This window comes from Eptesicus fuscus, chromosome 8 (assembly GCF_027574615.1).
Source record: "Eptesicus fuscus isolate TK198812 chromosome 8, DD_ASM_mEF_20220401, whole genome shotgun sequence".
Classification (NCBI taxonomy): domain Eukaryota; kingdom Metazoa; phylum Chordata; class Mammalia; order Chiroptera; family Vespertilionidae; genus Eptesicus; species Eptesicus fuscus.
In genome coordinates, this window is record NC_072480.1 from 88,705,131 (window position 1) to 88,718,968 (window position 13,838).

Here is a 13,838-nt window from a genome sequence, read left to right on the forward strand (position 1 = left end):
TTCAGGGAGTGGCTGCACTTTGGTTTAAAATCAAATTTGTGTTAAAGACATTTGAGACGATGAGCTTCTATTTTAGTAGATAGCTCATGCTATGAACCACTCGTGGCACTCGTGATTAAGATAGGTTTGCGGGGGGCGGGAGGCGTCGATGAAAAGGCTGTTTCTGTTATTTTCTTAATTTAGCAATTCGGCACATTTCTTAAACCCTAAGAATACTGTCACCATGCCTTTAGGAGTGTACGGTTGTACTGAGTGAGAGCACTGTGCTGGCAGTGGCAACAGAGAAAGGGCTGCTGGATGGGGGCGGGGACCGGCGGGGGGCGGGGGCGGGGACTAAAGAGCCGCCTTCATCCTGCTCTTAGGGATTTAATGATCCAGTTGGAGAGAAATTGTATCCGGGGCGTGCTGGGGACACAGGTTTCCTTTGAGTATTGTGGGAATCCATTATGTTAATTATCTGTGTTTCCTAGACCCCATTACTAATAAGATAGTATTGTGTTGGTCTTTACAAATCCGCACACAGACCCACCCAGGAAATCCTCCTGCCCGTGCGAGGCTGGGCTGTTCACCTTGATAACGCCTTTGGTGGCTGCGTTTCCAGGTCATTTGTGTGGGGCTTTGTTGAGAGGCTGCTCCCTCTGCCCGCATCCCATCTGCCCCATCCTCAGGGTGTACAACTCCTTGGCAGGGCCCGCTTCTCTGGGCTCTGGGGATCCTGGCTCAGTTCGCCTGCCGTGTAGATAAGGATGCCTGGAGTCAGTCTGCGAAGAGGAAGGTGAGGAGACGAGTGGCAGATGCTGTCTTTGTCTGGAACGATGGCCTTCCTGCCACAACCGCCAGCACGCTCCCCGTGGTGATGCAGATGAGAATTTCGGCAGCGCAGGTGGGCGCGGAGCCAGGGCTGCGGTTCTCCTCGCTTCTTTGTTTTGGGGGCCCATCAGCCCTGGACCCTGCGCTTCCCCACTACCTGCCCTCTCCTTGCTTCCTTCATCCCCAGCTCTGTTCCTCTGTCAGCTGGTCCCGTTGTTAAGGCAAATCTCACTCATGCATTTTTCTCTCTCCTCCTGCAGGGGAGCTGCTGAGTCAGCCCAGACCTGAAGGAGTGGCCGAGATCATTTGCCCCAAGAACGGCAGTGAGCGAGTGAATGTTGCCTTGGTTTACCCACCTACACCGACTGTGATCAGCCCCTGTTCCAAGTGAGTTCCGAACGTGGTAGCCCCTGCCCCTCACGCCTGATCCTGCCTCAGTAGTTGTGATGACAGAAAGCCAAGTTGAAGTATATCTCAACAGACCTTATAAAGTGTCCCCCCCGACCCCCCAGAACAGACCAAGTTATCTAGGTGACACCAACACTGTGGCTTATGTAGCAAACTAGGAGCTTTTATTTTTTTTCTTATTTGTGATTTTTTTTTTAACTTTTGCTGGAAAAAAAAAAAGGGCAGAGCGTTTTTAACAGCTTTATTGAGATATCATTTATATGCCATACTGTTCACTCATCAAAAGTGTATAATTCATTTTTGCTGCTAAATGCAATAAAAAAAAAGCATTGTTTTCATGGGTAGTCCTAATTCTGTCATTGCAGAAGTAAGTGGGCCCTCGCTTCAAGGAACAGTGAGGGCCCGTTAAATAAGAAAAGCTTGTGGAAAAGCCACAGTAAGTTACTTTTCCTCTGGGCCTTTGGTTCTGTATCAGTCCTTGGGAGTCAGAGGCTGTGTTGTCTGTTCTCATCTTCCCCCAAAGGGACTTAAAGACAGAGAATGCACTCCATTGATTTTTAGAGAGAGTGGGGGAGAGAGGGAAAGACAGAAATATTGATGTGAGAGAAACACATCCATTGGTTGTCTCCTGACCAGGGCCCGGGCCCAGGAGGAGCCTGCAACCAAACTGAGGTACTTGCCCTTGACCAGAATCGAACCCTTTGGTCCGCAGGCCGACTCTCTATCCACTGAGCCAAACCAGCTAGGGCTGAATTAACTTTTGGATACAATGTTAGCTTAGTATTATAGATAAAACTCATCCTTTTTTCTTTTCTTTTCTTTTTTTTTTTTTTTTTTGGTAGTATTAAGAACTAAACAGTGAAACCACTTTTCAACTAAGATGAAATGCATTCTTATCACAAAACTTGTCTCCTTGCTGTCATTTCAGCAAAGTATTCATGCCGGAAACCTGCATTTTTCCTCCTAGTTGACCACATAGATTTTTTTTTTTTTTCATATATAAGCTTTTTCAGGGAGGTTGGGAAGTTCAAATTTGAGGATGGTCATCTCCTCTGGAGAAGCTTGCTGTCAGGCTGTGTTGGGGAGAGCTGTGTCCCTGGGGTGTTGGCTCTCCTGCCTTTGGGGGGCTCTCTACGGAGGGAGGGGCCTGCAGTGGCACGCTCATTTGGCTCATTAGACAGAACATCTCCAACCCCTCTTTCCTGGGAAATAGGAACATCAAAGAAACGCGTATCTAAAGCGTTATATTCAGAATGCTGTTTTAGCCAACATGAATAGAGAGAGTGTAATGCCTTGCTAATATGCCCCTAAGACATTGTCAGACCTTGAAGTGCCTCTTAAATATTAAGTAGAATTACACAGTAACTTCATATGAACCAGAAAATCTCCAGACCTGAACCTATCCAACTACAGAAATGTTCCTGGTCTTTGAAGTGGTCCCTCTCTTGCAGATACAGTGGGGTAAGGACAAGGGGACAGTACAGAAACAGCAGGGTGTGGGAGGGAGAGATTGGTGTAGGCTTCCCTGAGCCAGGAGAGGCATTAACCTATTATTTCACCCCAGCCACGTGGCATTTAATAGGCAGGAGAGAGCTAGGACTTACAGATCCATTTGCAGGAGAAACCGCAGTGGCCTGGAGCCAGCTTTATCGGTGTTTTCCCAGGGGCTTCTTGTTGTACTGCCACAGAAAGACACTCACACCAACCTGAAAAAATGCTATCAGCCCCATCTCTCACACAGTTTATTATACCTAAATGAACAGGTCTTTAAAGCCCCAAGTAATCAGAGCCGCCCTAGCCTCAGACATCTAGATGCTGGAGGGGAATGCCTTGAGGACTGAATTGCTGTTGGCCTCCCTCTGTGAATGGTTTTATTTTGAAATGGATTTTTTTTTTAAGGCCTTATACAGTGGATGGCAGGTTTGGAGTGTAGGTCTCTATTCTAAATGAAGGAAATCTGTGAAAACAAAACACATCCAGGCCAGGCCCAGTGGGAGGTCTAACTTACAAGTAGATGACAATATAGTGGAAGCAGGAGATTTAGGAGACAGTGAGGAAAGCTGTCATAGGAGATGGCCATTACAGCTGTGGGCTGAGCCTGAGAGTTAGACTTGGGGCCCAAACGGGCAGGAGAAACGGGGAGACGGGGGAGGGGGGGTGGAGGGGGGGAGTGGGGGGCTCTTGCACTGGTCTTACAGCTCCAGCCAAGTTAACTTAAGCAGCAGGTCACTGTAGAGCAGTGGTAGGCAAACTCATTAGTGAACAGAGCGGCAAACCACGGCTCGCAAGCCGCATGTGGCTCACGAGCCGCAGTTTGCCGACCACTGCTGTAGAGCAATCTTTGACTTCTGTCATCCCATACAGTGCAGGTAGGTGGATGGATGGCTCTAAGGGTGCCAGGGGGCCTCACCGAGCAAAACGGAGCCATGCTGCCTGGATGAGCACACCACCCATTCCACCTCCAATTCACCTTTAGAGCTGAACGTAATTTATTGTTCAAATCAGGGAAGGATTGAGAGTGGCAGGAGGGCTATTCCTAATTATTATACCTGGGTGCCAGGCATCGACCAGAGCTGTCCCAGGCAGACCAGAGTAATCACCCTGCTCTCGGGTCACTGGTCTAGACCGTAGGTGGTTTTTAAAAAGACATTCCAAGCTCTTCTTTGACCAGTTTACTCCTCCCCTTTATTAAAGGCCAGGTCAGAGACTGGTCACCCAGCTGCCTGCCTTTGACCATGTATGTGTACAGCGGTGGTGCTCAGTGAGCTTTATGAAGAAAATCCACTGAGGACTGTTATTTGATCGGATATTCCTTATGAATTCTAAGCTTTTCCGTTGCTCATTTACAAATGTTCTAGGCGTTCCATTCCTGAGTCGGGAGAGACAGAGAACAAAGAATAGGGACTGATTTACTCTCCTGGCTCATCTCAGTGGTGGGTGGCTGAGGTCTGGACAGACATGGCCCTGGGGAGAGGTTACCTGTCCTGAAGGGAATGAAGTGCTTCTGTTTCTGTACCTCGGCCTCCAGGGGGACGCCCCAGGGGGACACCGAGGGGCTGATTATCAGATAGAGATCCAAGTCATTTCCATACTTTGCCCTTTGGAGCTGATTTTCAAAGATTTGCATTTGAGATGAGATGAAAATTTATGCAGCAGCAAGTTGGCTGGGGTTGCTCTAAAAAATTCTGACCTTCTTAAGGGTACATTTCTTAAAGCTCCATTGAGGTAGACTTTCATACCATAAAACTGGCCCCTTCAGAGATTATGAAGATATTTGCAACCGACAACATAGTCTAATTTTAGAACATTTTCAACTTCCGGCCCATTTGTGATCACTTGTGTTGATGTAACACCTAGCTCCCTGCAGTCAGTACACATTTCAGTAGCTCTTTCAGGAATGGCTTTGCTGCCGGTTGTGATGGTATTAAACAGATTTGTAGTTTTAATGAAATTCTTATAAACATGTTATCCCTGGTCCCATTCAGTCTAAAGGCAGTGAGTTGACCTCCCCCCCCCCCCCTACACACACACACCAGTTTACTGGACAAAGAGGGGAATTAAAGCTTCTTGGAGGGAGATCAGCCTCCTTCAGAAGTTGTTTTTAGTTTTTGTCTTTTTATTAGTATAGGTAGCAATTTCAAGCATAGATTTTTATTTTTTAGAGCCATTTAGGTTCACAACAAAATTGAGCCGAAGGTACAGAGAGATCCCAGATGCCCTTTGCCCTCTACACATGCACAGGCTCCCCACCACCCTCACCCCCACAGAGGGCGCATTTGTTACTGTTGATGAACCTACGTTGACACGTGATCATCAAGTCCACAGTTTATATTGGAGTTCACTCGGTGTTGTGCATTCTGTGGGTTTGGACAAGTATGTAATGACATGTATCATACATGTTTACAGTATCGTACACAAGATTTTTTTGCCCTAAAACTTCTCTGTGCCCCGCCCCCTTAGCCCTTGGTAGACACCGATCTTTGTCTTTTCAGCTTTATTGAGGTGTGAGTGACACATAAAGTTGTAAGACATTTATTATTATTATTTTTTTATATTTTATTGATTTTTTACAGAGAGGAAGAGAGAGGGATAGAGAGTTAGAAACATCGATGAGAGAGAAACATCGATCAGCTGCCTCTTGCACACCCCCTACTGGGGATGTGCCTGCAACCAAGGTGCATGCCCTTGACCGGAATCGAACCTGGGACCCTTGAGTCCGCAGGCCGACGCTCTATCCACTGAGCCAAACCGGTTTCAGCAAGCTGTCAGACATTTGGAGTGTGCATCCTGGTGACTGAACATGCGCACGTTGTGAAAAGGTGGCCAGCACCCGGCGAAGGAACACACCCACCCCCTCATATGTTTGCCCTTCGGGGCTCCTGAATGGCAGCCCAGCCAACCCCCAGGCTTTAAAGGGGTGCTGAGCCTTGGATGTTAGGGGTCATAAGGGACAAAAATACACTTTCAGTCAGAAAAGAAAGGAGAAAGTAGATGGATAATGGTTAAATTTTATTGGAAAAGTGTTTATGTGTGAATTCCCGTCTCCATCCTGTTGCTATGCACGTTGAGCCTCTTAAAATTCCGACTCTGAAGGGAAGGTGCAAACTTTGAGCAAAGCGAAGCCTGTGCCTTTCATTTTTAGGCTCCCTGTAGAATATTTCCCTCTCTCGTTTCCAAAGAAAGGTGGGACAGCCCCCCGCCCCCCGCCCCAGCCTGATTTTCATGTAAAAGGTAGAATTCGACAGGTTAGCATATGAAAATGCTTCACCTTCCGTACTGGAGTGCAGCCCGCTTCTTCCCTGTGGTTTGTTAATGGGCTGACCCTTGAACGTACAGGAAATGGGAATCTATCATTTTTATTTCCCGACAGTTGCCATCTCTCTCGTGTTGGTACTTGTCTGTCTGGGCTCCGTCATTTGTGGGGTGGTAGCACTGAAAAAGGACCTTCATTCTGGTTTTGGCAGGTCGTGTGTTACAGAGTGAGAAAAAAAAAAATGGGCCGGTTTGAAAATTGATGGGCTGAGCTTCCTCCTTTTCCAGAAAGTACTACTAATAATAGGAGGCAAGGTTGAGGTGCCGCATTTCAAAACTGCCTTTTAAACATGGGCTATTGTGTATGTACTGTAGCGTGCCATTCAAGCAAGATCCCAGTGAAATTCCAGTTATGCACTGTTGTAAGTATGCTCAAAAACATAGTGATTACTTTGCATAGGAATGTTGGCAGTTATATTGTTATGACATAAGGATATTTAAGACCAATTGAAATAGCCTTTTATAAAAAGTAGGATGAAGACCCTGTGGCCTGTATCTCACCAAATAAACAGGCAAAGTGTGTTTAATCGCACTCAGATTCGTTAATATGAACTTGATAAAAAAATTCTCTTAAGCAATGGAATGAGATAGATTTGGCTTTATCACAGCGGAGACTTTCACTGATCACAGAATTTTTTAAGTGCGGGGGGCGGGGAAGGCTGCGAGCGGAGTGTGCCTGGGCTGTGGAGCAGGTTGATGTGCAGTGATGTGTCCTGTTCTTTGCCAGAGGGAGGCAGCTCCTTGCCTTGCAGCTTTTACAGGTGAGGAGCGGTCGTGTTTCTTGGATGACTTAGTCTCCCGTCAGCCACATTGATCCTGGCATTTGTTCCCTCTCTGCTTAGGTATCTCCATACTTTCTTGGAAAATTAAGTGGAAAAGATAGTGCTTCTTTCCCCTATGCCACCATTTTTACTGTGCCCACTCTGACTTTAGGAGCACCAGTGTTTAAGGGTAAGTCTCTGGGAAGCAGAGAGGGTTTCTGAACGGCCGACTCAGAGAGTTTAGGGGAAAAGGGGGGATTGGGTTGGGGATGAGAAGATTGTATAGAGCAGGACAGATGACAAATCTACTTCTCCGGAATCAAGACCCATCTGGGAATTAAGGATAAGGCTTGATTCTTTCACCCAATTCACTCTAATATGGCATATATCAGTCATCAGATCCTCCCAACAGCCCTATAAGTTCCATAGGGCCGGAGCATTGAGCCCACAACACAGTGCACCGCTAGGCTGAAATCCGCATCGTGGCTCCCACTCAGTGCTGTTTTCACAGCAAGCTCTTCCTTCCACATTTGTTTCAAAATATACTAGCAGTGTATTAATAGAACATTAGAGATATAGTAAGGCCAACAGATCAGGAAACGGCTGCCATGGAAAAGATAGTTGATTACTCACATTTCCTTAGAGGACAGACATGCCGTGGGGGGTCGGGGTGGGGAGCTACATGGGGAATCACCAGGTCGGTCACGAGGCGGAGAGAGAGGGAGGAACTGGGCAAGGGCCTGTATTGTGGTTTCTGTGGGAAGGCAGAGGGAGAGGCTTAGCCCTGGCCAGTGTGGATAGTTTCAGGGGGCTCTGGGGCATAGGACTGTCCCTGGTTGTCTGGGACCCTGGCAGTGTTTGGGGCAGGTGGATGGTGGCCCAGAGTGAGGAGGTGGTGGGTTCTGGTTTGCATGTGAGAAGTACACTCACATTTGAGTTGTTTACCACCTCTGGCAACTGGCTCACATTGGGAGGGCAGCCCCTCCAGCGGCAGCAAGATCCCGATGTCAAAACTTCAGAATGCAGGAAGTCAAAGGCATGGCTACTACGTCATGGTGTGGCTTCAGTGTTGGGCCTTCAATTCCTTCAATAACACATATCCCAGGAATGCGTGTTCAATAACCCGAGAGGATGCTGGGTCTGAGACCCCCACCCCCCCAAGTTGATCTCTCCCTTCTTCTCCAGGCTTCTGTTTCCAACTTCCTACCTGGTAACCCCCTTGGAGGTAGGCTTCATGGGTGTGAATTACTGTCTTTCTCCCCCAGAGCCCTTCATCAGCCTCTGCTTTGCACCCATCTGTGAAGCTAGGAATCTGTCAGCCTCGGCGCTGTCCCTCTTCTCCAGGTGCAGACCTTCTACGGTCATATCCGCGTGTCTCAACTGGAGTGAATCCCACCGTGGAACTTTCTCTTCGACCCACGCTATTCTCTAGATCCACCTGTCTTTGCCAAGATTTCTGTGATTAAGTCTCAACTCAAGTGTGAGCCCCTGTTCCTTCTCTCCCGATTAAAAAGCTTGGAATGGCTTCCTAGTGATTATAGTCTCAGGTTCAGATCCTGGGCATGACTCACAATCAGACATGTGTGATACCCTCTCACTGTGGGAGGGGTCAGCCATTCTGCATCCCTGGCTGGGTCTCAGTCCTCAGCTGGCTGCCCCTCCCCCATCCCTCCCACCCCGTGAAGGCCCATTATTCCTAAGGCCAAGGCCATGTGTCACCTCTGAGAAGCCATCAGCCCTTCTGATGAGCTCACAGTAGCGTGGCTATTTTTTACCTCTGACTTTTTCATCACATCTTGTTCATCATTCATTCAGCAGATCTTTGTTGAGTGTTTAACCTCTGCTAGGCATTGTGCCAGGTGTTGATGCAGAAATAACTGCGTTAGACTCTGCCCTCAAGAATCTGATAGCCTCCTTGGGGAGAATGAGAACCAAAGCTACAACCAGGCAGTCTTGTGAGTAATTATAACCAAAATGTGACACCTGCTGACCGGTGTACCAGCAAAGTCCTGTAGGCACAGGGAAGAAAGAACACCACCAGCCAGAGCTGGGAGAAGTTCTAGGAACTTGAGTGGGTCTTGATTGATGGGTGAGGACGAGCTAAACTGAGATGGGGAAGCGGTGACTCGATGGATTTTTTTTCTCTAAGAGCCTGAACATGAAGAGTGGTATTCACGTGGGGCAATGTTCACACCACTTTTCCTTTTACTCCCTTCCACACTGGAGTATTCCCTGTAGGTGCCCCCGATTAGGGATTCTTGTGTTTCTCAGTCTCACGTGTGGCTCAGGGGAGCCGATAGCCAGACACAGCTATCGGCATTTCCGCAGGTTCTTGGATTCGGTGAACAAAACATTTACGTAGCACTTCTCTCGCACGAACCCACGTCTTCCAGTGCCAAAGTTAACTGCGTGGTTGAAACGTGTGTTTTCACGAGGCCATCCTCTTTACAGTGAGATGTATTGTATTATTAACTTGAATTTCAGGCGGTCTTCCAATCTTTCTCTACTGCGAAGTTGCCATATTAACAGGCCTTCAGAGGGTCCTCCTGGCTTGTGCCATAGAAACCGGAGACTGTCCTGAATATTCTAACCCGTCCAGCACGGGTTGGGGTCAGGTAACGCCTCTGAAGGCCTGGCTCTGCCGCTCTCTGGTGTGGACCCTCAGGGAAGTTCCTTAACCACTTGGAGCCTTGGTTTGCTTCTTGGTAAAATGCAGGGGAAACTGGTGCTTACCTGGTAGGATGAGCTGAGCTGATGATTCATGAAATAATGCTCTCCAGTGAACGGTGCTATTCCCGGCGTGTAGTGTGTTGTTAGTAAATGGAAGGTGTCTTATTTTTGGTGACATTATTATTACTATTATGTTCAGCAGATTCTTGTATGGGCTGGAGAGGTGTCTTAGGAAGATACTGAATTATCAGTTTCCTTAAAATCAAGTAGCCTTAGGAGAGATGGAGGGTGGAGGGTAAGGGAGGGGAGTCCTAACCCCTGTATGTATGTGCATGTCTTTTCAAACGTTGCTAAAGCAGTTCTTAAGACATCACAGCTTGCCTTTGTAGGAAAGCTGAAATAAGGGATGGGGACATTTGCCATTTTTTCCTCTTTTGTCTGAATTGAAGGTCACTTCATTTAACCGAAGACACAGCAGTTTCTTCATTTTATATTCACCCAACTCCTGAGTGTAGTTCAACAGCCTCGTTTACACTTTAAGTAAAATCCTTCTTACTCTTTAGTATATATATCCCTACTCCCGGAGGGTTATTTAGCGTGTGTCCGTGTGAGTTCCTGGTCAGGGGGCAGTGATGTGTTTAGAGTTCGGGGTTCTTAATCACAAATCCTGGGAACTGTGCGATTGCGGTGGAGTAAGTGCTTCTATGTCATTGGTCTAGGCTCTGTGTCTGAGCCTCATGTCACAGAAATGTTCGACAGGTGTCTCGTGAAAGGACTCTTTGCTTGGTAGGAACATTACTAGGCAACTATAAGGCGCTCTAGAAATAGAAATGAAATCTGTGCAAAGTAGATTTAGAGCCTCGCTCCCTGTGTTTATAGTTGAGAACACCATTGCCTTTTGTCATTTCTGTGCTTTCTTCTCATCCACCCACGTAGGAAGAACGTTGGCGAAAAGCACAGAAACCAGTGACCTTTATGGCTGTGGAATTTCCGTGAAGAGACTCACCTGGACCATGTTTCGTACCTGGTAACCCTCCACACCCCCAGTGTGTCGTGAACTTGAGTGCATGGCTCAGGGTGCTCTCAGAGGAGGGAGCACCGCTGGCCTGCCGACAAGCTGGGGAGGGGCGGGGGGAGGTCGGGAGAGAGAATATGGAGCAAGTGTTTTACAACCTGAACCTCAGAACTGTGATCCTCCAAGGAGAGCGCTACTTGAAGAAAAGAAAAGACAAAAAAAAAAAGTCGAATGGCTTCTCAGGGATTTTGTTTTCTGTGCACATATAAGCCATAGTTCCAGCGCAGGTGGCAGTATTTAGAGCACTCAGATTTCAGTTCTGTTCAATGTGAACGAGGGCGCGCCTGACCATTCATTGCTGTTCCGTAACGAGTGTAAAATATGTACATGTTTATCTTTATTTTTATAATATGCAAATACATTTAAATTTATACAGTTGGAAGCTTCTAGCATTAGTTAACACTGGGTGCAATATTCGCATGAGAACTGTGCCAAGATGGGGCTGACTTCTTATTTTAGCGTAAGACCTTTCTGGTCATTCTTTATTCTGTAATCCTTTGCAGATTTAAAAAAAAAAAAAAAGGATACCTGTCTGCCATGGGTTAAGGGTTGGTTCGTAGAGGTTGCCAATAGTCTGCCAGGTGCACGCAGGCACTGACTCCTCTCCTTCTAACGAAAGGTCCTGCCTGCGAGCCGCCACGTGTCACTACTGCCGAGCACAGTGTTCCTCGCTGACCACGTGTGGTCACTGGTGATTCGCCGATGGAGGTCTGGGATCTGGGATCAGGGTTCTTTAGCAGAGGAGGCCAAAGCGTTAGCGAGTCCATTGAAAACCTGAGACTTTCTTTACAAAATTTAAAAAAAAATTTTTTTATTGATTTCAGAGAGGAAGGGAGAGAGAGAGAGAGAAACAACAATGATGCAACAGAATCATTGATCTGCTGCCTCCTGCATTCCCCCTACTAGGGAGGAAGCCCACAACCCGGGCATGTGCTCTGCTCGGGAATAGACCCATGACCTCCTGGTTCATGGGTTGACGCTCAGCCACTGGGCCACACTGGCAGGGCCTGAGTCTTTCAATAGCTTAAGATAATCAAGAGTCAGTTCTGAAACACGCAGAGAACTCTCAGAATGAGAGCTCTTTTTTCTAGAACAGAGTCTGTGAGACTGAGCAGAGCACTTGGCAAGCCTCCACACCTGGCTGTCAGGCCTTCGGAGAGTCAGTGGCCTAATTGGAGAGCATAATCCCCCATTGGTTACTTATAAATACAGAGCCTCTGATTGGCCGGTCTTCTGCCAAGAACTAGTAAAACTTGTTTTAAAATCTCCAGGAAGCAAAACTTAAAAAAGCAAACCAAACAAATTGCTTTCCCTTCGATTCCTAATTAGGGCCAAGCAGCATCTGCTGCAGTAGTAACACCTTCCTGTCTGAGGGATGTGAGGGACCATTTACATCTGCCTCCTCTGCATGTTGATCGAAAATGTGTAAGACTGTTCTCACCAGTGCGAGGCAGGAAAAGGGAGTCAGCTGGTCGTATTCCTTCATAAAGTATTAACTCTTGGAATGCCACAGTCCACAAAGTCTCAACAGGCAAGCGGCTGCATCACAGAAAAATCACAAATCAATTTTTGTAGACTATTTTGTGCCCCAGGAGTTAACTTTACCAACTCCAGAATCTGCAGTTAAACAAGGGTGATTTCTTAGGATCAGAAAACCACGTGGAATCAGACTGTTTCTCCATTTTTAAATACTTGAATATGACACCTCAAAATTGAGATTTTGCTCTCTTTAGAACAGTCACAAAATTAGTCCGGTTGAGCCTTTTGTCACAGTTCTCGTGTGTGTGCATGGGCGTGTGTGCGTGTGTAAGTGTCAACTGAATGCTAATGTTTAATTGCTTTATGGACCATTGAATCGTAGAAGTTTTCAATTGGCACGAGACAGTTCTTCAACTGTCAAATTCATGGATTTTGACCCGTCTTTTGTAAAAACTCTTAAGTGTGTGACTTTGAGCTAATTCTCCAGGGGACCATATTAAATGGGAAAAAAAAAATGCCCCTTTGGGTGACATACACTGCAAAGTGTGTGCTGTTATTATGAACATAAATGCCCACGTTCTTAATATCTATTTTTCAACAAGTGATGTTTTGTGCTGTCATCCGAACCCTAGAGAAGCAGAGTAAGAAGAAATCTTGGGGTCACATGTGTTTCAGTAAAAAGACCATGCACTCGAGGGTCATGTGACCGAAAGCAGCTCCAGAAAAGCTTGAGACCTTGCCTCAGGGTGGGGGAGGGGTGAAGATCCAGAAATCACTCTGCTCTCCGGGAACTGTCACCATCTGGCTGGAAGCCCTTTCCTCTGTCAGCACCTGGGAGGACTCAGCCAGCTGCGGCGACAGGCAGGTCACTAAGCACACGGGGAGTCTTCCCGCCAAGCAGTCCCTGGCCCCCCAAAGAAACACCCTCCACGTTGGTTATGGTTTCTATCCCTGCAACTCGCGGTATCAGAACCACTTCCTGGAATTGTAATGTGCTGCCAGGATTAATGTTCTTCCCCTTCCAAGAAAAAAATGACAGTGCTCGTACTTGACACGTGTGTGATGGACTCCCATGACTGAAAAACATGGAAAGGGCTTGGTGTCATTCCTGATGGGTGATGGGATGTGTGTTATTTTTCATGCCACAGTTTGTGAATTGTAATTGCGGTTTCCTATTTAATTGTCGTAACCGGACAGAAATTTTAAAAAATTTCAATAAAGATATAAATGTTTAAGCAACTATATTTCCAGAGTTTAGTTATTTCTATGGGTGTTTTTTTTTTTTTAATTTGTTTTTAGTTTTGATTTTATCATTTAAGAAATAACTTTTATACTTTTAGGTAAGTCACTTTTGAGCTATGGGAGATGGGCAGTGGCAGCTCTGTTTGGGGATTGAGTCCCAAAGAAGAAGACTGTTTAAACCCTGCCCTCTGGCCAGGCCAGTGTGGCGCAGTGGTTGAGCACCGACCCAGGAACCAAGAGGTCTCTGGTTCGATCCAGGTCAGGGCATATGCTCAGGCACAATCTACAGTGGAGGGGTGTGCAGGAGGCAGCTGATTGATGATGTTTCTATCGCTGTATCCCTCTCCCTTCCTCTCTCTAAAGATCAATAAAAAACATATTTAAAACAACAACAACAACAACAAAACCCACTCTGTCCTCTGTTTTTAGGCTGGAGATTCAACTCTTGAATATCGGCTCTGGTCTCCTAAATCAGATCCTTTTCCAGTGATCTGCTCTACTCCTGAATCGGAGCTTATGAATGTGTGATAAGCTTGCAAGTTCCCTCTCCCTGGGCTCTTAGCAGCCTGCCACCACCTTGT

At 46.8% G+C, this 13,838-nt stretch overlaps 1 protein-coding gene across 3 annotated transcripts in view; it reads left to right on the forward strand.

The window, feature by feature from the left end:
- MFHAS1 (multifunctional ROCO family signaling regulator 1) overlaps positions 1-13,254 on the forward strand; it is a 76,378-nt gene extending 63,124 nt beyond the window's left edge. Inside the window, exons 2-4 of one of the 3 annotated variants that reach the window (XR_003619403.2) lie at positions 1,071-1,197; positions 6,873-6,981; positions 10,398-10,482. Coding sequence is in view for 2 of the 3 variants with exons in the window: in XM_008146216.3 (XP_008144438.2) it covers positions 1,071-1,197; positions 10,398-10,431 (161 nt within the window). In the remaining variant the exon portion in view is untranslated. Of the gene's footprint in view, positions 1-1,070; positions 1,198-6,872; positions 6,982-10,397 lie in introns of all 3 variants that reach the window. The other 2 variants (XM_008146216.3, XM_028152591.2) reach the window with 2 other exon arrangements.
- Positions 13,255-13,838: the final 584 nt, after the last annotated feature.